Source organism: Cyanistes caeruleus, chromosome 2 (assembly GCF_971803275.1).
Source record: "Cyanistes caeruleus chromosome 2, bCyaCae1.hap1.1, whole genome shotgun sequence".
Classification (NCBI taxonomy): domain Eukaryota; kingdom Metazoa; phylum Chordata; class Aves; order Passeriformes; family Paridae; genus Cyanistes; species Cyanistes caeruleus.
The window spans coordinates 29274873-29300526 of NC_141702.1; the positions used below are offsets into that span (position 1 = coordinate 29274873).

At 38.2% G+C, this 25654-nt stretch overlaps 1 protein-coding gene across 5 annotated transcripts in view; it reads left to right on the plus strand.

Annotated features, from left to right (window-relative positions):
- Positions 1 to 25654, plus strand: part of FAM135A (family with sequence similarity 135 member A) — a 79131-nt gene that overhangs the window by 2645 nt on the left and 50832 nt on the right. For 3 of the 5 annotated variants that reach the window (XR_015282924.1, XM_086876207.1, XM_086876210.1), the window contains exons 2-3: positions 12066 to 12145; positions 15761 to 15881. Coding sequence is in view for 4 of the 5 variants with exons in the window: in XM_086876207.1 (XP_086732333.1) it covers positions 15805 to 15881 (77 nt within the window). In the remaining variant the exon portion in view is untranslated. Of the gene's footprint in view, positions 1 to 6864; positions 6956 to 12065; positions 12146 to 15760; positions 15882 to 25654 lie in introns of those variants that run through there. The other 2 variants (XM_086876208.1, XM_086876209.1) reach the window with 2 other exon arrangements.

Sequence of the window (25654 nt, forward strand, 5' to 3'; positions counted from 1 at the left end):
TTTTGAGATATGATAAACACTCTTTGACAGGATGTTTCTATCAGTATCTCATTCTCACCAGGGTACAATCTGGTGTTTTGGTGTGAGCTTCTCTTGCTGGAAGTGATTAGAATGGGATATGAACGCCACAGCCATCTGTCTGGCTGGGGAGGTGCATAGGAAACCAAATCCTGGCAAAGGAGCGAGGCAGATTACTCTGAATGGCAAGGTTTTGAACTACTGCAGCTAAGGATATGGGAGCCCTTTATGAGCTCTGACTCTTGTACTGTTTTTCCCTTGAAGAGAACCTGGTTGCCTACACCAACCTAGGAGGCAGGTGCCCAAAAGTTTATTAATGTAATGCTGAGGGGGCTGATGCCTGTGTCTCTCTCTTGGCCTGGTTGTTGTCCTGAACAAATTTGAGAGTTAAATCAGTACCAAAGATGGAACTCAGTGTGAGAATCAATAATCAAGGGTTGTGAATTCTTGTGTTATTGTGATAAAGACTAATGTTTGTCATCCTTGCTTGATAACTGTTTCATCTTGTACTTTGCGTTTTCTGTCTTGAAATCTTTTTGTTCTTTTTCATCTCCCAATCCCTAGAGACTATAGGACAATCTTGGTTAACCAAGGTGGAAGAGTTGCCATTTTATTGTGTGGGTTTTCCCCTTCCCCTTTTTCTCTGTATGGAAAAATACAGTCTCACTAGTGCTTTGTTTTCACGACAGGAAAGATGAATAGCACCTGTGTGTTGACCAGCCATTGTCCCTAATGGATATTTGTTTTGACAGGTTGTTGTATGTCAGTTGCCTCTGACAGGCTGTTGCTCAGAGAACCTGTAGCCTAAATAAATATTACTGTGTCAACTATTAGCACATTAATTTCTTTCAGTTAACTATGAGTATAACTCAGAGTTTTTGAATTATTATTTAATCTTGCATTCAATATTCCTCCTAATGAACAAGCATGGGAAATGATTTTTTTGTTTTTGTTTTTGTTTTGTTTTTTTTTATTAATGAAAAGTTTATCTTGTAATCCTTAAAAGTTTTATTAGTTTCTGTATCCTGGTGATACAGATCAGTGGTTACAGTGCTGGGTTGACATTTAGACTTGATATCTTTAAAGGTCTGTTCCAACTTTGATGATTCTATTCTATTATTCTATAAGTCACAATCCTGCTGATTTAAAACAGGAATGAGGGATTGCTTGAATCCACTCAAAAGTCACATTTTTGGTCCCTGTGAGCTTGTTACAATCATACTATGCTTCTGAAAAAATGCTAGTTCTATGGTTTTCTGTCACAGCTAGGAAAAACAGTAAAGTGTGTCTTTACATTCTGTTAATATTAATGCACCATGTGTTTTCTCCTTGGCAAGACATGTGATTTTATGTTTGCTGTACATCTGCTGATTTTGGCCCTCTCTAGCATTTTGCTAAACACCTTTTGAACACGTTAATTCATTGTATACATGTCATTAAGTATTGTGTGTAGAAAAATAAGTTACTGTTGAAGTATAGCATGATTAAATATTTATGCTTTCATTTATAGCAAAAGCAGTTGGTATTTTATAATGTGGTGTTGCTGATATTTGTAGAAGTCTGTTGTACAAACCGTCTTCCTCAAAGAACAATGCGTGGAACCTTTGTCGTAAAAAGAGTATACAACAAAGAGTATACAAGAAAAAAAATCTCAAAGGGAGGAAATAAGTTTGCCATAGTTTCAGGTCAGGAAGAAGTCAGGTGAGCAAATTGTGTTTACTTCAAGCAGGAAATTGATGACAGCATTGTTCTTGGAAAGAACAGAGAGAGAAATAAGGAGCAGAACAAAATCTCACAGAGCTCAGCTTACAAGTGGAACAAAAGTTGAAAATGCTAAAGCAAATTGAAATGACATCAGTTCTTTTTTTTTGTTAAATGGTTTCAGTGCTTTTTTTTTTGTAATGGATTTTCTGTAGAGGTTTTGAAATCGGGAAGGTTTTTGTTGCAAAGAATTTTGAACTTTATATTGTGCAAGAAATTTTGTTGGAAACAAGATACAAAGTTTCACTTACCAATATGTCTTAGTAAATTTAGAAGTCCACATTTCTGAATTGCAAGTCTTGTATCAGAAAAAAGGGAAAACATACAGATTTTGCTGTATTTAGTTTTCTAGTGAAAAGTTAAAACTTTTTTAGCTCTAATACTATAGAATTACACATATATATACATATGCACATATGTGTGCATATGGTTTGCTGAATCTTGTTTGTAAAATAAATCACAAACCTATACACACCATACCCCCAAATTAAGAAGAAATCTATAGCATTCAACAGTTAATTTTGCAGGAAGCTTTACACTTGACCTCTGACATTTTAAGTAATAAACTGACTTGTTTTCCAGATCCAAGTCTGCTTACTATAATCACAACCTTGTTCACATGCTGTGACCTCATGAATTAATCCCTGTTACTGACAATACCATAGATCACTCACTGCCTGTTGCATAAAGGATGTTGAGAGATAGTGCTTATCATGCTTTCTAGCTATAAAATAAACTGAATTTTCTTTATGCTTTAGATGATTTTTCTAAAGTTAACAAATAAGGTTTCCCTTTCAATTTTCATATTAAAATGACTTTCAGTATATTTTCTGTCTTCTTTCTATTGAAATCTACGAGGAAAATGTTGAAGTATTTGGCTTCTGTAGAAGAAGCTGTACTTTCTCCCCAGGCTGTCAGTTCTGTTATCACTTGATGATTTTTCTGCATAATGATTGTGTATTTCCATGTTAAAAAAAAAAAAAAAAAAATCCATCTAAATAGTGTAATTAATGCTCCCGAGTTTTAGTGGTAGAGGTAATTGTAGTTGCATATGTAGTACTTTTAAACTTAATATTAATTGCTTGCCTATCTATTTATTTGTGGCTCATCCAGCTTTCTATAAATGCATGTATATATTTTTAAAAGGTTTTGCTGGGTAAATTCTGAGATTATACCAGCTGTCAGATAATTCTAGAGCCTATATATTCAGGCACCTCTGACCTTCATTCCCTCACTATGGTGAAAAAATCCGGATTGAAACATGCCAAGGTTTTGAGGATATTTGAAGTACTGGAACAATAAAGCATAGATAGTAAACATGTTTTACTGCTTTACATGTAAAATAGCTTATGAGGAAAGAACCTTGTAATGAGTGACATCAATACCAGATCTGAACGTGGAAGTCAGAACCTAGATCTCCACGTTTGTGGACATTCTGTCTTGCTGGACTTCTTTTTCTAATGAAAGCCCTTGTTGCTGGGACAGAAGCTCAGAGCCGTTGGGTTTTACTTTCTGTTAATTTTATTTTGCGTGTTTTTAGGAAACCACCTGTGGAAGGTGCATTGTATGTCTCTGGTTTGAATGCCAGCTAATGCTGCTGATGTTTGAGCTGAATTTGAGTTTATGACTAGAAGCTCTAACAGATGTGTTATCTTTTGATATAAATGTGTAAAACCTGGTGGAGTTTAGCTAGAATGATGACTTTTCATGGCCAGTCAGTATAGTTTGCCTTTCTCAGGTAGGAGAGGGAGGAACAAGGTTGGTTTTTGAAAACCAGCCAGCCATGCTCTCAGCAGGGAAGGGAAAGCTTCTGATGACTTTGGTTCCTAGTTGTTGGGTCTTTTTCACCCTGAATGTTTATGCGATATTTAAGGGGTGGTTTTACTTGTTCTAGTTATAGCAAATTTGACAGCAGCATGTAAAGGATTTAATGATTACAAAATGTTAGTACATGAATTTCTAACTAAACATGACAAGTAAATGGTAGGAGAAAAGGGGTGAACAAAAACCATTCCATACAAAACACTGTCAAAAGTTGTTCAAGTAGCATTGGTGATGGTTCAAGCTAATTCAGAAAACAGTTTTTTGTTTTGTTTTGATGTAATTCTTTAAGTCTACCCATTGAAGTTATTTAAGGTGATTATTAGATTTGTTTTGTTTCCAGTGTGTTATTTTGGAAACAGGGTCTTGCCATTTTAGGTTTGTGTCAGTGTTTTTAGCAGCTTCTCACACATCAGCATTGTTCTGTTAGTGAAACAGTGGGGGAGCGGGAGGTAAGAGGAACGTGAAGTCTTCAAGCTGCACCATAAACAAAAGCAAATCTTGAAACTGAATTTGTTAATGCTGCTATACTTGTCTGTTTAACAGGGACTCTTTAGTAAGATATTCTGGCACGGTAGTGGGTGAGGAGCAGTGCCAGCGCTCCAAGGGACGGTTGCAGTCTGTGGAGCAGGCTGTGCTGACTAGGACAGCCCTGTCACTCTCTTCTTCCATGACGGAGCAGAAGAGCCCTTCCTCAGCAGAAATTGTGCCTGTCTCCTGATACCAGATGTGTCAGGTGGTTACCCTGCAGGCAGAGTGTGTTTCTGGGCCTGCTGGGACAAAGCTGCTGGAAGCTGCTCGGCTTTCTACCCTTCCATGCCTCCTTCTGGAAGGAAATGGTCTGGGGTGCCAAGGGGAGCACCCAGGTGAGATGTTGCCTCCCTGGGAAACCCAGCCTGTGAATAGAGAGCAGAACTTGTTCTGTGGAGCAGAGGGGAGGTTAGAGTCAGCTGCTGCTTGGGCTCTGGGGTTGTGTCCTTCCATGGAAGAAGTGGGGAAGTGGTAGGGTGTTACTGTCCAGCTTCTGAGGTGAATCAAAGAAAGGAATGGAGGGTAAAAATATTGCCTCAGGAATGGCTGTGAGAAGGGACAGTTTCTTTCACCCTGGTACTGAGACCTCTTTGCTTTGCTGTGCCAGGGCTGTGGCTTATGGAGGCTGAGGGGACAACTGGCCAAGGAACCGCTGTGTTGTGCTGCTGCACGCTTCTCTTCCCAGTGCTCGATGGCACTGCTATTTGTGGAGCTGTGCTTTGAAACCGGATAAGGAAGTGATCTGATCAAGCCCTGCAAAAATAGATTGTTCTAAAATGGTAACTAATTAATTTTAAAATGCTGTCCCACAAGCACTGTGTTGGCAGTGTTGAGGGGGCGATGTATTGATGCTATGAAGATGTGAATAAGCACCTGAGGCAGAATTTTCTGAAGCTGTTCCTAGTGTGGAAGACTTCATGTAGTTTCGTGGACAAAGTTGGCGTAAATTCTTGCTATGCCCTCACTCACCTCTTCAGGGTTAGATGTTAATATAGGTATACTCTTGAGATAGATCACTGCAGCTGTTTGTGGAACCATGCTGTATTTAAATCAGCGGAATGTTGCTGTTTAAATTAAAAATGCAAAAAACTAACCAAAAACACCACTCATGGCCACCAATAATTTACAAAGTAACCTCCAAAATAGCTGTAAAGGTTTGTTTTTTTACTGTGGGGCTTTTGCCTCCCACAACTGCCAGCACAATTGCAGAGATGGCTGTTTGTGGCATGGATGCAAGCAAGTCTGCAAGGGTAGCAAAAGGATATCATTTGAAAATAGACTTTGCTATTAATATATATTAATATATACTAATATATACTAATATATAATGTGCTGTTTTCTCAGGGTGCTTGCTGATGTCCAGTCTTCTTAGAGTGTGCATGCTAAGATCTACTCAGTTTGTTCAAGCTACCATCACAGCTGTCCACCAGTGCTGATCTGTGTTATCTTTACTTGACACTTGTTTCTTCAAAGACTTCTTTGCCTGAGCATTTGTCAATTAAAAAACACACATAGTACTCTGCATACTGCGTTTAGTCTTTTCTTGTCTAAACAGCTAAAAAAAGTAGGGAGTGATTAAATTTTATTGTATTTCTTCCTTGGGAGTGGGGAGTCTGGATTGGTTGGTTTTATTTGTTTATAGGGATTTTGTTTGGTTTTTTGTTGTTGCTATTTTATTTGTTTTTTGCTTGGGGTTGTTGTTGTTGCTGTTGTTGTTTTTGATTGTGTGGTGTTTTGTTTTGTTTTGTTTTGTTTTGTTTGCTTGTTTGTTTGGTGGGCATTTTTTGCTGGTTTTTTAGGGGTTTTTTTGCCTGTTAGGTCAGATCTGCTTTGCTCCAGGCTTCAGTGGTATAAAAAAGAGCGTGGAATGTTAATGACAGAGCATTAAAATCTTGTGCTTGACTGGTTTGGGTAATAACTAAGTGAACTTAGAAGTTTAGGTATGTTTCAGCTTAGTGCTCTTAGATTTGGAGGTGTACAAGTCTAAGCTGCTGGAGGTGCTGAGGTTACAGGAAAAAGTGTGTCTCTTCCTCATCTGGTCAGTATGAAAATAAGTGAGCATCAAGAGAGCTTAAAGCCTTAGGCCAAATTGACATGTGGGTATTTGTTTGCTACAATATGTTTTTGAAAAGCTTTAATGCACATTCTGAAATACTTTTTATGACCTCATTAGGTCATTTCTTGCAGTGGCAGTCTGCTAAATTGTCCTTCAACTTTGCACTTGTATCATTCAACCAGAACTAAATTGCACTTTGTACTGGAATAATATGGATTTGACTGTAAAATTGATGCATGGTTTGTGTAGCAGAAAAGTTATTGACTTTTCATAGGAACTTAGAAGAGGGGTCAGTTGAAGAGAAGGTCTTGTAGAGCATCAGAAAAACATTAAAAAAGGAAGAACAAAATAAGAATATAGTACTTTTCTCAGGTAGGTATTGAATAAAGGCAGTGGGCAGATGTTATGGGAAGGTAAAAACAATGTTTTAAATTTCCAGTTTTTAAGTTTGGGTTTTTTTTGCACTGAAGATCAAAGAATTAAACTTTTCACCTAAATTTATGTGTTATAATGCTTACCTTGATTTGTTTTGTTAAAATGGTAGGAAACTGGAAGCCAAACCACAAGGAAATCAGCAACAGTGTGGCCAGCAGGACCAGGGCAGTGATTGTCCCTCTGTACTCAGCACTGGTGAGGCTGCATCTTGAGTCCTGGGTCCAGTTCTGGTCCCCTCACTACAAGACAAACATTGAGGTGCTGGAGCGAGTCCAGAGGAGGGCAGTGGAGCTGGTGAAGGATCTGGAGCACAAGTCCTGTGGGTATCTGGGGGTATTTATTCTAGAGAAAAGAAGGCTTAGGGATGACCTTATCACTCTCTACAATTACCTAGAAGGAGGGTGTTGCAAGATGTCTTCTTCTGAGTAATAGATGTGATAGAATGAGAGGAAATGGCTTTAAATTGTGTCAGGGAAAGTTTAGGTAGGAAAATTTCTTCACTGAAAGGGTTGTCCAACACTGAAAAAGGGTGCCTTATGGCAGTGGTGAGATTACCTTCCCTGAAAGTGTTTTAAAAAAGTATGGAGTTGGCACTCGAGGATATGGTCTAGTGGTGGAGATAGCAGTGTTAGGTTAAAGGTTGAACTTGATGATACTAGAGGTCTTCTCCAACTTTAATGATTCTGTGATTCTATGAAAAAAGTGAAGTCAAGGATGATGTTTTTAAAGATGTAGTAACTATCCGCAAATCAGCTGCCTTTATATTGGGTTATTAACGTTAGGTGTTGAAAAATAAAATAGTTTTTGATACAGTACTCCTGTGTATTTCTGAAAGAACTTACGTTTGTAAGAAGGTCCTGTCAGAGTCACTGTTCAGAGTCACTGTTTTTCTGTGTTGGCTGATCCAGCCTATCACCACCAATGCTATTACTGTAGGAACTACCAAGGAAGTGGTTTTGTGGCCACTGATCCTGAATCAGATTTACTATCAGATTATCCCCTAATGTAGCTTTGATCAGGCAGCCAAGCTATCACATTTCTTAAGTTAATAAAAGTATGCAATATATCATTTGCACTAACTTAATGCCTACTGTGGGAGGAAATACAGTAACTGTTTGGCATAAAGCCTTCCAATACAAAATCAACATGTCAAATCTAAACTGTATTTACTGTCTTGTCAAAGAATGACCTCAGAGCAGGTATTGGAACAATGACTCAACTCTGTAAATTGTGCTGTTTTATTTACAGAGGACAATAATACAGAATTATTACCTATTAAAAATAATTACTGATCATATACCACTAGATTTTGTTTTCATTTCTCTTTAAACCAAGGGTTTATGTTTTTGAAAACAAGTTTGCTTGTGGTGGGAGAGAAGTTGCAACTTTCTTTTGGAGACTTTTGATTCATAAAGTATGGCAGAGTAATGACATTAACAGTCATTGCAGACATTTTAATGCCAAATTCATCTATCCATATGGAAGTAATTTTTTATTTAATGACATTGTTGGGACGTGGAATTCAAAGAGAGAGAGAGCTTTCTTCGTTTGTAAAAGTATGTTTTAAGTGCACTTAGACATAGCCTTAATGCTTTATGAAGAACCTATTTCATTGGACAGAACCAAATTATTTTAGTAAGCTTCCCTCTTCTACTCTATTAATTCTTATCTGATACATCATTCATAAATACAGTAGTTTATAAGAAGGTGAATGTATGAAGCTATGGAATTTTGTTTTGTAAGCCAAAATACTACAGCCTACAATTTACTGGGGATTTTTCTGTTTACTCTAAGATCCTTATATGCATTTTATGTAAAATTCCAAAAGACTGGGATTGTTTAGTATAAGCACTTCATTTTGCTTTTTCCCCTATAATACTTTTCCAGATAGGTTAGGAAAAGATAGATTGTGAGTTCCTTAATGGAAAATTATAAGCAAAGTAAGTAATTAATTTACAGATTTATTTCTACATTTGCAAATGTATTTCTAGATACATTACTGCTCCTGTGATTTATTTTCATCACTTGTTGAGGTAGCTCAGCTTTACTGCTGATTTGCATGGTCCACTCTCCTTGGTTCTTGGCATGAGTGTGTGGAAGTTCATTTTTCTCACTCAAGCCAGTGTGTGGGATCAAAGTGGGACAAGGTGGCTGGCATAATGTAGTAGCACATATTCTGAACTGTTACTGTTTATCATCAAAATGCTCTATTGTAGCTGGTTCTGACTCAAAAGCAGTCACATTTGTGGCAGTTATTTCATACCCCTTTAATAATTTTTAAAATGTGGATTTTATTTTTATGGGAGGTCTTTGTAGAAGGCAAATAAAACATTCCATTGGGTTTATTCTTGTTCTGTTTCCATTTTTCTGTGCAAATTACTGTTGAAACCATTGCTCAATTCATTTTAATGAGAAAGAGGAGAAGGGATCTCAGAGATGATGCAATTTTTGTTCAGAGTAAATTGGTGGCTGAAGAGAGAAGTTAGTGTCCATACTGGGAGGAGAAATGCAGAGATCTGTAAGCAAGGGGTCTCTTTTACAGCAGGATTTTTTGTGGTGGAGGGAGAAGAACACATAGATAAAAAAGATCTTTTAACTGCTCTCACAGAATTTTTCCTGTTAAACTTTTTAATGAGGAAGCTTAGAAATAACATGTCATTTGTCAAACAGACAAAGACCAATGCTAGGATAGAAGGGAATAAGCCTAATAAGTGTTCAAGATGAATTATTGTATCACATGTATGATCTATTAATAGGGGAGAAGAAAAGAAATAAATGCAACACCTTAATGACTTCTCTGCTCAGTGGGAATAATCAAATTGTCAGCTCAAAGTAGTATGTTGTTTTTATCAGTGTGCTGCATAGGGGACAAGATATTGGTGCTAAATTTAAAGCAAAAAGTATGAAAACTTGAATTTTAATGCCTGATGAAGTTAGTTGTTGATCTAGCCCATTAAAATGTTACGGGTATCTTGTATTAGCTTTGTTAGAATCAAACCTTGTGGTTGGCTGAGAAGTAGTCTAGACTTAGAGAACCAGGCATGAAGAAAATTGTAATAGTTGGGTTTTACCCTGAGCCCATGAGAATTAGGTCATTGTTTAACTATATGTGTAGTTATTTACTTCACATAATTATTATAACTGTGATGCTTTAAAAGAATTGATTAAGAGATCCTGATGTAGTCTGTTCTGAAGTATTTTTCTAGTGGTGGTCATGTCTTTTAAAAATTGAGATAATGAATTGAATAAGGTATTCTAGATATTTCCGCATAAGGGTTTTGTTTGTTTGTTTTACAACATGATAATTATGCAAACCAAAATTCAACTACAATCTCTTTTCTACACCCTCACCTTTTTAATTATGGAGAAGCAGGGTTTATTTCTGGTGCTGGGAAGCTCTAGTCTCAACCAGAACACTGTGATATTGAGTGCTGCACAGCTGTGAAAGGATTTCAAAGGACAGGGGAGTTATGCTTGCAGTAGTTCAGGCTCTCTCTGCAGGGAATGCAGAGAGAGAGCTGAAATGATCAAAATAATAGACTTGTTCTTTGCAGCACCATGCTGAACTAATACATGCAGTGAATTATGCTTTTTCAGCCTCACAGTAATTAAAATAAAAAGATATTAGCTCAGATGAGTTTTGGCTGTATGGATAGATGGGATAGATTTCTAATCACACACAGAAAAATTTGGCACATCTTCTGTGTAGTCTTGCCAAAGTCTGTGAGAACCCAGGGGAAACTAAATGAAAAACCGTTTCCAGTCAGGTTGTGCTAGTATGCAGACTCAGAAGGTAGGCATTAGGAATAGCTTTGCTGGTCAGGTCGAGAACTTTGTTTTCACCACACTAAGTTTCAGCTGAAGGCAGTGTCCAAGAAACAGCTAAAATTGGAATTGAAGGCAGTTCTCAGGTGGGGGGACAAACCTGTGAGTCATAAGCACAGGGATAGATGGTGGCTGAATTTGTGTTGGCAGGTGCTGGATCTCTGAGCATACAGGAGAAAAGAACTGGTAAAAAAGCTCAGGGATGGAGATGTACAAGGCTCCTACAGAAGCTTTGAAGAAAAACACTCCTTAAATATTAAATGAACAACTAGAAACCGACTGGAGCAAAATGAACGCTTTAATTTTCATTTGTAGATTCTTTAGTTTTACTAGATTTCCACTGAATACAAAATACTAAATCTAAGGCTAGAAAAAATCAGTTTCTTAGAATCTTGCATGCTTTTTCTCTCTCTTTCCAAAAAAAAGAATTCAGTCTTCTTTAAAAGAGGACTGGTATGACACGGGCTGTAAAGCATTGTTAAACTAATGTAATAAATGTTGGTGCCATATTTATCTGGCAATATGGCATCAGGATTTTACTGAGTTATTATTGAAAATTTGTGATATCAAAGATGTAATATCAACATGACATGCACAAGTTAAATCTGTTTAAAAAATATCCAGATACTGTTTTTTATGTTCTACTTTCTCTGTTTTCTTCCATCTGAAGGTAAGGCAAAACCAGTTTAGTTTCACAGCTTGCCTGCACAAGCTGTGATAGGTTTTGCGTTTGTATTTCTTTGAAATATACATACAGAAAGATGCAAAGTTCCTTTAAGAGAGTAGAAGTAAATGTTCTCTTTTCCGTATCATTGAAATCTAAAGGTCATCAGATAAAAAAGAGATTTTCCATTTTTTATTGTATTTTTTAGGTACCCTAATAAAGTGTAGGAGTGCAGGAGAGATGAACTGATTATTTAATAGTTTTAAGGTAGTGGTTTATCAGGAGCTCCAGAGAGAGCTTCAGAATATTTGGTGGTGTTGCAACCTGCAGTGTTGGCTCTAAGAAAGTGGGTTTATGCTCTAAGGCTCTTCTTGTCCCCTGAATTTTGGCTCCTGTGGAGAAGGGACGTAAGATTTACCAGGAGAATCTCATCAGACCTCTTCTTATAAGTTGTCTCCTCCCTGGTAGCTATGTAAGGCTGTGTGGGGGCTTGAGCTGTATTTGATGACTCAGGCCAGAATATCCTCCTACCTCTTCATAGCTGTGTTCCTGCTGGTGAGCTGAGAGTCTCTCTGAAGATTGGGGAGCCTGTGGGGTTGCTGGGGGTGTATCAGAGTCTTCTGGGAGCTTAGAATTCTTTGGTGAAGACAGGGGTAGTTTGGCTGGACATAGCAATGTCAGCTTTTCCTGATCATTTGCTTCATGAGAAGTTGTATTTTTTACTTTATTTTTTAAAAATATGTATCAGACTGCTACACTTTAGGAGAACTGAAAACTGCAGTGCAGGACCCAAGGTTAGATGGGAGCATGCTGGTAGGCAGTTTTTGTGTGATTGTTGGAGAGCTCATGATAAAGGTTGTTACTAGAATGCAGGAAAAGAGAACAATGTACGTAAGTACTAAAACATTCTAGAGATGTTGCTTTTAGTAAAATGTTTGTTTGTTTGTTTTTTAGTTCAAGCACTATGTTTTTGACAGCAAAGAACTGGAAGACTGGTTGATTGACATACTAAAATGGAGTATTTACCAGTGCAGGTAAGACATTCTTTGAACGTCTTTTTGCAGTTACATTTCTCGGCATTGTTTTGCAGTTCCCAGTGCAAATAGCTAGTTTGGCAAATAGCAGTGTTACACAATCATTTTTCCGAAAACAAAGCTGGTTTAGGAGATTTCTGTATCTTCAGTTCACTCTCAGATGCTCTGATGCAGCTGCTAAAAAGTAGCACTAAAATGCTCAATTTAGAAAAAAAAAACAGAAGCAAGAAACAAAAGCAAAATCTTTTTTCCCTTCAGATGAACCTTAAAAATATGTTATCCTGTGATCCAGTTTGTCTTGTGGCCTTTGGAAAGATCAGTTTGGGTAACTAAAGAAGTGGTGAGGTGATGTGGGGACAGCATGGACCAGCCAGGAAATATAGGAGATTTTCTAACTTAAGGAAATAAGGAAACCCTCAGAAGTATGAAGGAAAGGAAAGCTTGTTCCTCAGTGTAGGATCAAGTGGTTTTAACTGACATTTTAACTATTGGAGATGTTAAATCTCAGTGCTCTAAATACTTTTGAATATTGAAATGCTTGTTTGATTGTAAAAGTAAAGTAGCTACCAAAAGTTTAGAACCCACCTGTTCTAATTTGTGTATTAAGGTATTGTCATTTATTATCAGACCTTCTGATATGTTTATATGCTGCATTAAACTCCATTTCTCATGTAGAGAGCTCCTACTGAAGGATTCTTTTGTTTCTTAATGCAGTTTAAAATGTTGATTTCCAAATGCTAATGATGTGCTTTAAAATATAACAATAAGCTCATTAAGTATTAAAATGAGTTGTGGACTTCTGTTGTAGATTAAGTTTGTGAACTGAAGCTGTAAATTTGACAGGAATCTATACAACAAGTACCTCTACATGAGTTCAAATTTTTTGCTGGCTTTTGTATGATTAGTGTACAAGCTTAAGACATTGTCTAAGCTGAGTTTCTCCTTTAAAATATTTATTCACTGCATAACACTTTCTATTACATAGTTCACAGAACTGTTCTGTACTGTTTTCCTTTGCCACTGGTATGAGAGGCTTTGGCAGAAAAGCGGTGATGTGGTTTATGTCAGTCACCCAGGGCAGTGAGTGTTCCTCTTCTTCCTTAAGGTGCACATGGAACACGTTGATGCTCAACAAAGGAAAAGCTATTTTCAGTGGTCAGCTGGGTGCCTGTGGCAGCACGCAGCACTGCTTGCTGGATGTGCTGTTCTGTGAACTGTGCCACAGCATTTCTTACGAGTTTTGCAGTTGGTACTGGAGCAAGGCATAGACACTGCTTTTCCAAATACTGTTTGTAGTTGAGCAAGAGCTGCGTTACTGGATTAAAATGCATGGTGTTGTGTCATGCAGGCCTGTGGTTGCTGGACTCCCTGTTTGGTCTGCAGGGAAAAATTGCCTGCCAGGCAATTTTTAGTTGACTGGCTGGGAGTGCTAAGTAAGCTCAATAGAGAAGGAATGGAGGCAGTGTCCCCAGCTAGAGCCATATTATACACAGTAGGAATACCACAAGTTCACTGGACAGAACTTTTGGCAGTCATGCAAGATGTGTCTCTCTTTAAGTTTTTTTTTGTTGAATTAACTCATTCATAAAGTGGACCTTTGAGCTTACCTAATTGGACTGGTTCTGGATTGTTCTGGGTTTTCCTGCTGGGGACTTGGTGGACCCTGATCATGGCCCAACAGCAACCACAGGAATAGTCTTTCCTTCTCTTAATGGAGGCAAACCTGTTCAGGGAGTTAACGCTGCTCTTTGTGCTGGGAAGTCAGAGCCTTGTGATGTCTTCTTCTCTTGAGAATGTAGTTTCATCAAAATGCAAGCTGGATGAGATTGCCCCATCCTTACTATCCTTACTTTATCCCTTTGCTTTTCCTTGAGTGCTTTATAGTGGCTTCTTTCTGAGGTACTGAACAGTTTCATGCATAGAGCACAGGGTTTGTTGCTCAGCAGCCAAGGCTCACAGTGGGTCTAGGATCTCTGGATCTCTGCCCTGTGGCAGGTCAGGTTTCATTTGCAGAAGATACACTTGCATTTTGGTAGGTGGTGCCCATGTGATAACACAGTATTGCAGTCCCAACAAATTACAGTGCAGAACATTTTGACTCTAGCTTTGAAGACCACAGAGGACATCCCTGTACAATACTATAGACAAAGCAGTGGAAGAAGGAATTGTTGCAAGGCCCTGTAGGCTGTCACTGCCAGTCAAGACTACAAACTGTAGCAAAACTTGTGGCATCATTCAATTAGTCTCTTGACATCCTTTGATTGAAATTTGAGCAATGACAAGATCTTTTTAGACAATCTGGGTTAATAGCATCATCTAGGTGCTGTAGTTTTGACCTAGCAGTAGGGCTCTTGATATGAATTCTTCATGTTGTCCTAATGCAGCAAGATTCCGCTTCCCCTGTCCCCTGTTAAGTCAGTAATGTACTGTTCCCATGTTTTTGTAAAGTGCGTTCAAAGCCCCTGTACTGGCTGTTAAACCAGTGTCAGAATTCACATCTTGTTTAGAGTTTAAAGTTTACACCTGTGTTACAATGCTTGAAGTCTTTCAGCTCCTCTAGAGTGAGTTCAGAAATGGAAATCTTGAGTCATATTCTAAGACAATTTAGTTGGTAGGCTAGAAGTTGTGCCCCTAAAGGTAACTTTGCTTTCAGCTGACTAATACCTGCTGCAGTCATGACTTCTTTTGCCACCTGCCCTGTTTCAGTCACAGTACTGCCTGCTACTTCACAAACACCCAAATGCATGTTCAAAATTTTAGAAACAAAGAAACCCCCATAATCCGTTCAAGCTCAAGACAATGTCTACTGCTTCTAGACCAAAGCCAGAAAAATTGACTAATGTGCATGAAGTATATCCTGCTCAAGTGTTTTTTTTTGTTCGCTTAGTCCTCAAACCAGACAGTGCTAGCAGAAACTGTGAAGTTTGAAGACAAGTGTTTGCAGAAAGTGTAGTCTGTTTTCATTAATCTAGTTGATAGTGTTGAAGGAAAACCAGCAGAATTTAGTAAAATCTATAGGATTTTAATTTAGGTATTACCAGGCAGTTGTAAATTAGCAGAAACTCGCTTGTCTGCAGCTGTGAAGATGATAGAATTATCACTTTACTACAAAAAAAATTTGAACCATGCCTTCTCCTGGAATCTCTCGGTCTAAAGCCTTACATGACCTGGTCAGACACTTTCTCTTTATTGTTTGGCTACTCTGTAATTCAGCCGTTGCTGTCCTCATGCCGGAGTTGAGGTTCTGCTGCCTGCATGGTCATTCTGCACCAACAAGGGCTGGAAGCAGCCCATGTTCTTTTTCTCCTTGTCAGAGAGTGTTTATCCCTCTCCAGCCAAGAACCAGAGCAGAGCTGCAGTATGTAGGTATCAGTAAGTGCCAGGATTGTATTATGCTGACAATGTGTTGTGGTGCTTCTCTGATAACACTTGATTCCTTCACAAGAAAGGTAGAAGTTACTGTGAGCTGGATTTGGTACATCCTATATTCTTGTTTACTCCAGGACCTGCATATTTAGGAAGCTGTGCAAAACTGTAAGCGTTGCCCTTTTTAGGACCAGATGGGCATTACCCCCAGCTTGTGTTCTAAATAGTTTGTTTTCTCTTTGTTTTCAGTAACTAAGGTGCTGACAAGTTTTGACTTCTTCATCCTCATAAACATGAGTGAAGTTCAGGCTATGGTAGAATTCTCCGTGGAGCTCCACAAATTCTTCAATGTGGATTTGTTTCAAAGAGGGTACGTAGCATGTTCTTTCAGACTTTACTCTGTTGGATGGCTAATGTTGGAAAGACCTTAATGGGTACTCTGTCGTATAGTGTTGCTTCATGTGATACTGACTATTTTTGTAGTGACTTGAATTTTTTTTATTCTATATTGGAAAGTCATATTCTTTCTAGGATTTAAAATTAAATATTAAAATAATTTTTTCTTAAGACCAAAGTTGTAATACAATATTTTTGTCTAGTTGGAGATGAGAGAAAACCTGTAGGTATGGAGAGTATGTTATATTCTTACCCAGGCCTTTACCCTTGCATGTCTTAATTTCTGTAATCCCTTTTGTTTGAAATATGATAGTTGTTTCTCTTCAATATTTTAAAAATGGTCTTGTCCCAGTTAACCTCCTCGTTTATCAGTTTGGCAGTGGAGAATTTCACCAGCCTCTCTCCTCTCACTGTGCTGTGCCTCCCGTTACTCAGGACTCCATGCTCTCTCTTTAGACTCTCCTGGGCTCCTCTTACTCCACCTTATCTCTGTACAAGTCTTTTCCACATTCCTTTCATTTGATGTTACATGATTGTCCTTTTCTTAGGTCCTTGTTTCCCATTGCTATGCAGAAAATAATCCTTTGTAGCTTATTTTGGAGCTATTAAAGATTATTGGTCCTTTAGTGTTGCGGTACATTAGCCTTCTGTCAATCCTCAAGTAGACTACAGTAAAAATGCCTGCTAGAGTTGAGGCTGTGTTAGTGTTTGCAGAGACAGAACAAGGTGTATCAGTGTTGATTTATGATAGCTGCCTTTTACAAAACAGTGCTGAGTAGCTTTCCTCAGAAATATTTTAGTGATGAAAAAATACATTAGTGTTTTTAGCCTTGTCTTAGTTCAAGACACGTGTCTGTGTGTATTGTTTCAGTACAGCTAGGGGGGTTTTTTTGACAGAAGTGGTGACCCATTATGCTTGCTACAATATGCAGTCCAAGTGTGTACAACAAACTGTCCCGTTTTAAGGGAAAATTATAATTTCACTCTTCATTGGAACAGAAGGATTAAGGAAGGCTTAAGAGGTCTGGGAAAACACTGAGAATATTCTAATTACTTCAACAAAAAACCAAAGTTTTTTGAACTGTAGCCTTTTTAATCTCTGAAATCAGTGAGGAAGGAGGGGGTGGAACATGGCAGCACATTTACTCTAGTAGAGAACTCAAAGTGATGAAAGAGTTTTGGTTGTCTTAACCTTACAATTTTAATGGTTCCTCAGATAGGTAGTTGAGAAGCAAAGCACAGCAATATAATTACCAGTGCTTTATCTGGCGTATTTCTTTTTAGCTTACTTTTGCAGTAAGCTAAAAATCAGTAAATTTACAGGACAAGTTCAGAGAGGTGGAATGCTGACACAGTGAAAAAAGTGACTTGAGGAGGTACGATTTCCCTGGTTTCAAGCTGAACCTTTAACTCTGGGCACATTCCTGTAGAAATTAATGTCAGGAAGAGGAGAGAACTTCCAGAATAATTTGACAGACTGAGAAATGTGACTATTGCAATAAATTCAATTTGGGTAGGTTCCAGTATTTTTCTAGGAAACTGTTTATTTGAGACAGGATATAATACTTTTGTTGCTGGAGGAGCTCTTGGATAATGGATTGAATGAGCAGAAAAGGAAATCTTTAGTTTCATTGTTAGCTTCCTATTATTTAGCTACCACTATATTTAGCATGGTTTGTCTCACCAAAATCTGGTATGGAATTGATTGTATTGTGTGGATTCAAGCCTTCCTAGTGTGGCATGCTTGTCTCATGGAGTAAAAAACATCATGACCTTCTGAGCTGTGTAGAATAAAACGTCAGCTATTGCAAGTAATCACATCAAGTACCTTCTTAGTAGATTTTTATCCAAAGTATTTGTTTGCAGAGTGAGTTGAGATTCTCACTGAGATTTGATTACTGGAGATGTCATCATTCCCAGCCTAAATTTCCTTCTGACCAGTTTTAGTTGTTTTTCTTTACAGCTTTGTCTTGTGTTTAGAATCATTTTATCAGTCTGAAAGTTCACCCTTATGTGTTTTAGGTATAAATCTTTTGTCCCTTTAATTAAATATGAACTGACATTTCATATGAGTTTGGCCATTGGAATTTGTGGTACATTCCCCACCTTTTCAGTAGAGTCCCCATACCCTAATATCCAGTCAAACTCATTTTACTCTCTTCCTGCTTTTATAACTATATGAAGAAATCTGTCAACTCTTGCATCCAGCAGTATCATATTTTCTTGGATGTGTATATGTAGTGGCACTATAGTTGCCAAAAGCAGTTATGACTGTGTTTACACTAACAGTTAAATTTGGTATTTAGGGTACGAATTACTAAAAGCAGTGTTGATGTCCCTTCTTCTGTGTGGTTCCAGAGTTACTTCAGACTAGATTTTAACCTCATCTTCTGGAGCAGATGTTTTGTATCATGAGTGTAATTTGAAGTTGTTTGTATAAGTATTTTGTTCAGACCTTTTTGTGCCCCTAGGGGTTGAAGTGCATTTTGTGACAGGTAGATCAGAGTAGTTCAGCTTCCTTGGGAGACATCTAGGTTCTGTGACTGGAAAGCTCTCAGTGAATTGAACCAGCATTTAGCAAACTGGGGTCATTGGAGAAAGTGCCTCAAAACCACTCTGTTGAGCTAAACTGGTCTAAACAGTGCAGACTGAGCTAAAATTTCTCATAGTATTTTACTCAAGGTTATATTTATATGAAGGGTTATAAATATGCTCTCTCCTAAGATACCCTCTGAAGCAGACTATTTTTGTTACTTTTAGATAACTGTTACTATTCCAAGAAGTGGTAACAGACAGTGCAGACACTTGATTGTAATAGGATATTTGTCTTATGTATCCAATACAGCTATTTTGTTCTGTTTTCTTTTAACTGTGCCATTTGCTTTAAACCCAGCTTCTTACAGATGGCTCCACTGGTTTATTTTTATCTGTTAATTTCATTCAAAGAAGACTTCACACAGTTTTTGTTTTGAACTAGTGAGAGGTGATGATAGGAATTTTTGCCCAAACGGAGATTGATATGCAAGTTTTGTGTGACAAAATGAATTAAAGAAATGTATTTGTTTGGGACTTGTGAGAATGATAGTCTGAGACAGTGAAGTTTCAGGCTGTTTTGTCATCTTAGCTTGTAAAAGTTCCAGTAAGGTGTAGGCTTTATAGTACTGATCTATAAAGACAAAGGAAACAGTCTGCTTGACTGCAGAAGTGGAGAATGAGTTGAGTGGAAAATTGGTTGGATGATTCGGCTCAAAGAGCTGTGGTCGGTGGTGCTAAGTCCAGCTTAAACTCGTGACTAGTGGCACCTCCCATGGACTGATATTGGGTCAGCAGTCTCAACAATCTTTGCACAGAATCATAGAATGACTTGGGTTGGAAGGGGCATTAAAGATCATCCAGTACCAACCCTCCTGCCATAGGGGAGGCACCTTCCATTAGACCAGGTTAGAGCCCCATCCACCCTGGCCTTGAGTACTCCCTGGGATGGGGAGATCACAGCTTCTCTGGGCGGCCTGTTGCAGGGCCTCACCACCCTATGACTGAAAGAATTTCTTCCTAATATCTCATCTAACCCTACTGTCCTTCAGCTTAAAGCTGTTCAAGTTCAAAGATTGTGCTGGTTGTTTTGCTCGTTGGTTACCTCCTCATGTACATACATTTTGTATGTGTCAGCATACATATGTGTCTTGAACTGAGGTATAAATGTGTTCAGAATGTCTGATTCCAAACAACTGGTTACTGAAAGGGCCCCAGTACTTTGTTGTGCTCAGTTGAAGTTCCCATGTTCCACCATGGGATGATGGATCCTGATGTCTAACTTGGGACAGTTATACCTTTTCTGTGGGTAGGGAGAAGAGTTTCCTGGTGACCTTCACTTGTGAGAAGATGAGATTTGCATTTCACTGGAGCTGTGTGTTGCTTTTTTACCTGTAAATGGCAAATCTAATGAGCTAAAGAGACTTAGCTAGTAGTTTGTAGTTTAGTATAATGCACATGTTGCCGCAAGATTTTCTTTGAAAATAGCTTTCATCTACGTTTTCCTTATCTCTGTGCATTCTTATAATCCCACTGTTAAGTTCTTTGTTACTAATCTTTTGTTACTTTGTCAGTAGTATGCATGCACACATAACTGACCAAAGCTGGATTTAGAATACTCTTAATAGTAATGTCTCTGTGTTTTGCCTTTTTTTTGGTACCATTTTGATTTCTAAAGTACAATATGTGCAGTTTCATTGTGGGTTTCAGAAAAAGAACTTGCTAATGGTTTTATGGTTTTATGGTGGTGTAAATTTGTTGTTACATAAGCTATGAGGAGAGGAAGTAAAATAAAGTATTAACAGTAGCTCTTTATTGCACATTTACTGCTCAGTGTGTCTTAGTTTTCTATTATTTTACTTTGTTTTGGGTTAAAGGATTCTTGTAAAACCACATGAAGAATTTACATTAGTAATGTAAGTCTACCACACTTCTTTGAAGTCTTTTTGCTTTTAACTGTTGGGTAACAGATGGAGGACTAATACTAAATACCTTACACAGGAGAGACTTCAGAAGATTCTAACCTAAAACATATTTTTGGAGATGTATCATATCTGAAAGGTTATTGGTAAGATTGCAGCATAAGTTGCTTGTGAACCTAAATCTTATTAAAAGTCAAAGGAATTTAAGCTTCAGACTACTGAAAATTTAGCCTTGTGATATTCTTCTATTCCATAGATTTATGTTTTTCCATGTGTAGTTACTTACTGATGTGTCTGAGCAGCATTGACATTTTATGCATCCATGCATGTGGTTATGTAATGGAGCTTGAAAGAAAATAACAGTGAATCAGAGTATGAAATTTAATGAATCTTATTATGATTACTTAGTAATGTCATGAGAAATAATGCGTTATATGAAAAGTTGTATTGTTTTCTGGATCCAGTGTGTTGCTTACATTAATTTTAAATTTTTTAACAGAAAATTGAAAGTCAAAATGTATTCTTCCAGGAGGACAACTTTTCTTCCTCCTGGCTATATCAGAAATGAAAAGGTTTTATCCTTAAATGAAGAAGCAGCCCTTGATCATGGTTTGTGTTGCTAGCATATGATAGAATAACAAACTCTTGATGGACAAGGAGCATTCAGGTTCACCTGTTTGGTTTTCTTTTTAATTCATAAAGCTCAGACATACTTGTACTTTCAAAGTACGTTTCTGTATGACATATTTTTCTGGAAATAAGTGTTGTGAATTGCCTTCTGACAGGATAGCTTATCTTTTGAAGTATTGTACTGTGATCTTTACTTAATGTAATGCATCTTTACAAAGAGAGAAGAAAGCTGTCAAATTTGTCTAACAGTTGTAAGATGAGCTCTGTTCTTCAGCTTCTTACAGTAATACAAATAGCAATTATACAGGTTTAAGATTTGGAGGGTTAGGCTGTAAACTCAAGGGAATAGTCTGTCTAGGAAAAATTATGCAAATATTTTTGGTCTTGGGGTTGGTTTTTGTTGTTGTTGTTTTGTTGTTTCATTTTTTTTTAAAGTGGATCAGTTTCTGATTCTAGTTCATCAGTGGATGCACACACACAGAGGCTAGCTCTTAGGCTAGAAAGGGTAAGGCTGGGAATGACCAGGGGGAAAGTCTTATTTTAAATTGCCATTGCTAAAAAAGTTTAAACTTAGTGTCATCAATTATCCCATTAGCCCGTGTGATGCAGGATGTCTGAGACACCAATGGCATGGTCTGGTCCTAAAGAACAGCTACAATTTAAAAGACAGAATCTCGTCTTCTAAAATATAAAGTCTTATTTTTGTTGAAAATAGAGGTTAGAAAAGTAAGTTGAAAACTGAGCACTGTTGCCTTTGAGAAATTAAGGTTTTTTGAAGCACACTGAGGACATGAAGAGGTTGTTCTGCTTTTCTTCTTCAGTTCTCTGAAGTGCAGTGCCTGTATTAGGACACTTGCAGCCACACAGGGAAGCTTGTCTGGGGGTCAGCTGGAGCCACTGTAAACTGGACTCCTACTTTTGAATCCTTCTCCCCACTCTCCTCCATGGTAATTCCTAGAAGTCTATACTCCAATTTAAGAAACTGAATGAGGTCCTGATGCTACAGTTTTTTAGCTATGTAGTCTAGCCCATAAAGATGATTGTATAGATGCTTATTTCTTCAGTCATTATTCATAGAGGTGTAGCTAAGAGTTGGTAGTAGCAGTTGTCCTGAGGGAGTGTTTTTTTCCCTGCATCCCCCATATTCAAAAAATATCACTTCAGTGTTTTGTAATGTTTATGGGTACTCAGTGCATCTTCCAGATGTCTCAGACACGGGGTACAAATTTAAAATCATCTGAATTTTATTCAGATTTTAGCTCTTATGCTTAAGTAGTGCTTTTGGACATTTTAAAAATAACAACTTTTGCAATTGAAATTATAATTTTGCAATGGTAAACATTTTTTCAACTCAGAATTAAAGCTTTCTAATGGCATCCCATCTCCTCCAGACATTCCATTCTCTAAGAACAAAAAGATGAAGAGCTCAGATGCCTATTTATACCATGTTGCTGCCTTTCTGGACCTGACAGCGCCATGGTAGGCACAGCTCTTTGGTGTGACAGTGATATGGCATAATTTTCTGTCCTTTGGGACTGCTTTTAGAGGGGTCTGTGTAATTCATTCTTTCTTTATGCAATTGAAGAAATAGGGGTCTTGTGTATATAAGACCAAGTACCATTTCATAATGCAGAGTAACAACTGTACTCAGCATGTCTTGCCTTGAGGTCTGTCAGGAGAAGCATGATCAATGAATTTAGTTTAGTGAGGGAATAAATGATAGTATAAGACAGGAATGAGTATAAAAGGATTTTGTCTGGAGAAGACCCATTCTTTAATTCTGCAGAAGATATAGCTATCAGCTGTGTGTAATATGAAGGTAGAATGAGCATAGGTGTTAGCTGAAGGCATCGCAACAATGATTTCTTGAATATGCACCTTCTTTTTCTAAATTGAGTTTTACTGAGTTTGGTATTCTGGAGTGGCATGTGACAGCAGTAACAGTTTTATTTTTTTATTGAATTTGTATTTAGTCACTAAAATTGCTACTTTTAGATTCTTTCAAGTGTTAGCACCTATATGTGCAGAAGTTTGTAGCTTGTGCATAGTCTTACAGTTCAGACCTGGCACTGTGAGATGGTAGCTAAACCCTGAAAGATCTGTCATTCATAGGTGTTTTGCCTTATTTTTGTGTGCTTGGTTAATACACATAATAGTTACAGCAGAAATATGGTTCTTTAAGTTAGTTTACCATCCATAGCTATCTGAGGGAAGAGAAAGATGCTTATCCTGTGTTTCAAAGTCTTGGCTGCCTCAGAACACAGCAGAGGTTTCTGGTATAGCGTCTTTTTGTGTCTCTTTTGTTGCTCATACAAGCTAATAATACATTTCTGTATGCCTGTATCTGTAATCACAAATAGCACTTTAATGGATTGTCACAAACTGCAGAGAGCGTATAGCTTTGTCGGAACAGGGAACCAAGCTCAGTCCCACCACCAAATGCAAACTCAGACTCGCTTCCTCCAGTGAGGTGCTTGCTTCAAAATCTCTTCCTCTTTTACTTCTTACGCCTCCTGCCAATTACTGTATTCCACATAAAGTAACTTATCAGATTTTTTAATATTTTTCTAACCTTATTTCACCCTACGCATTTGCTCTTTCCCAGATTCTGACTCACTTTGGCCATGGGGGAAGAAGCTTAAAATACCTCCAAATACTTAGAGGCCCTCTAGACTGGACTTTCATGTTCATGCTTATGCATACATAACTTCCTTTGCTGATTTGGAAAGTTTTAAAATTGCTTTAAAAATTTGTCTTATATTTTCTCCAAAAATAGGATGAACACCTTAGATTACATGATCAAGCCTCCACTGCTAATCATTTTCTATATTCATGTATTTTTACTGCAAGAAGTAGCATCCAAGCTATTGGAGATGATCAGACTGGAGAGAAAAAAAAGAGGTGTATTTTTCACTTGTGCATGTTTCTTTGATGTGGATGGTTATACCTGAGCACTGGGGGTTTTTTTTGTGGGGGAGAGAGTAAGAGAGTATATCCAGCATGGCCTACTGTTGGTGCCATGAGCCCAAATCTGGTGTGAAACAGCATTCTCATCTATGCATTTATAGTTGGCCTGAGCATGTATCTGCATGTACCTGTGTGATATCCATGGTCTTCTGCTTTGTTTGCTCCCGCATCATGTCAGTAAGATGCTTTTGGCAGCAGTGTTGTCCGGGATTGGGTTAAGCTGGGAGGAACATAAGGCTAATGGTATAGATTTTACATAGAGAGATCTGCTGGATAGCAGCTGCTTGAGCAGAGTGCTGGTGCTTCCTGTGTGTCTGCAGTCATGCTCTTTTACCTTATGGCTGGTCAGCTTAACATGGTAAACCAGCAGAAAAATACTGGCAAAACCAGAATCATTCTGGGTTATGTTTTTTTAAATCTCCCTGGTCCACATCAGCATCAGATATTCTGTCAGTGTAGTGCAGGAGTATAAAGTACGCAGGAGGAGTGGGATGCCTACTTCTGTCACCAATTAGCTTTTGGGTTGGTTTAACTGTAATCCTGGACTGCATCCTGAGAGAAATGTCCATAAGAGTTCCAGCCTTCATGTTCAGAAGACGACTCTTTGAACGGGTGAGGCCATTAGGTCAGTATGATCTGCTTAATGAGAGCAGCCCAGAGATTAGAATGTTTTGAAACAAAACCTCTGTTTGAACTTCTACATTCATCTCAGCTGGCATCCCTGCCCCTAGGATACAGAGTTATGACAGACGTCAGGTATGTCAATTCTAATTTCCCTAAGCCCTCATGTGGAGATACAGAGCTTGCCTGGCAGTGCCAGTTTGCAGTTTCCACCTCCCTTGCCGCTGGCAGCTTCGTGCCACTGCAGTGCCCTGCCCTGTGGGTTGTGCTGGCTGAGCTGCTGGATCTGACCAGTGTCTGGAACTGCTCTGCAATGGTGCATTGGTGTAATTGAGAAAGGTGACAAGTGTCTTGCAAGAGTTGGGTGCCTGGGAGGACAAGACAAAGGAAAAAGGGAAAGCAGAATTCCTTAAACTTCATTTCTTGCAGAAGTCCTTATAATGTAAAAGTGCACTCTAAATTTCAAGACATTATTCTTGACATTCCCTTACTATAAGGAAAGATAGGGTTTCCCAGATGACAGCTTGATTGACTGGCACAGAGAAGGAATCAGATTATTGCAGAAGTCAGAGAGATCCATCTCTGGTACTTGGCAGAGAAAGGGCCCCTAGTCACCTCCAGAATGCCAAGTCCTTTCTGTAGGTCAGGTCTGAAAGGGTGAAGGAGGAGATGATAGAATGGCATCCAGAGCAGCAGAAACCCTCAGTTTCCAACTCTGAAAAGAGAACTTGGATTCTTCTTAAGCGGATTTTGCAGGTCCCAGTTTACAGGGAGCAGTGGTGCGAGGTCAGCCTCATAAGGGGAACAGAGTTAGATACCCAAATGCATGGAAAGTTTGAGGCTCCTCAGTGTATGTAATAAATCATACCTTGATGACCATCTCTGCACTTCAGTCATATTACTATGGATAGTGCTTCTTCTATGGAGTTTTTCTCTTTTCCTGATCATATTCTCCTCATTCTTCATCTCATATTACTTTTGCAAGACTTTCTTTCAGCAATTTGTTTCCTAGCTTTCCTGAATACATTCCTACATAAAATTGATTTCAAAATATTTTGGATACCATTTGAGATTT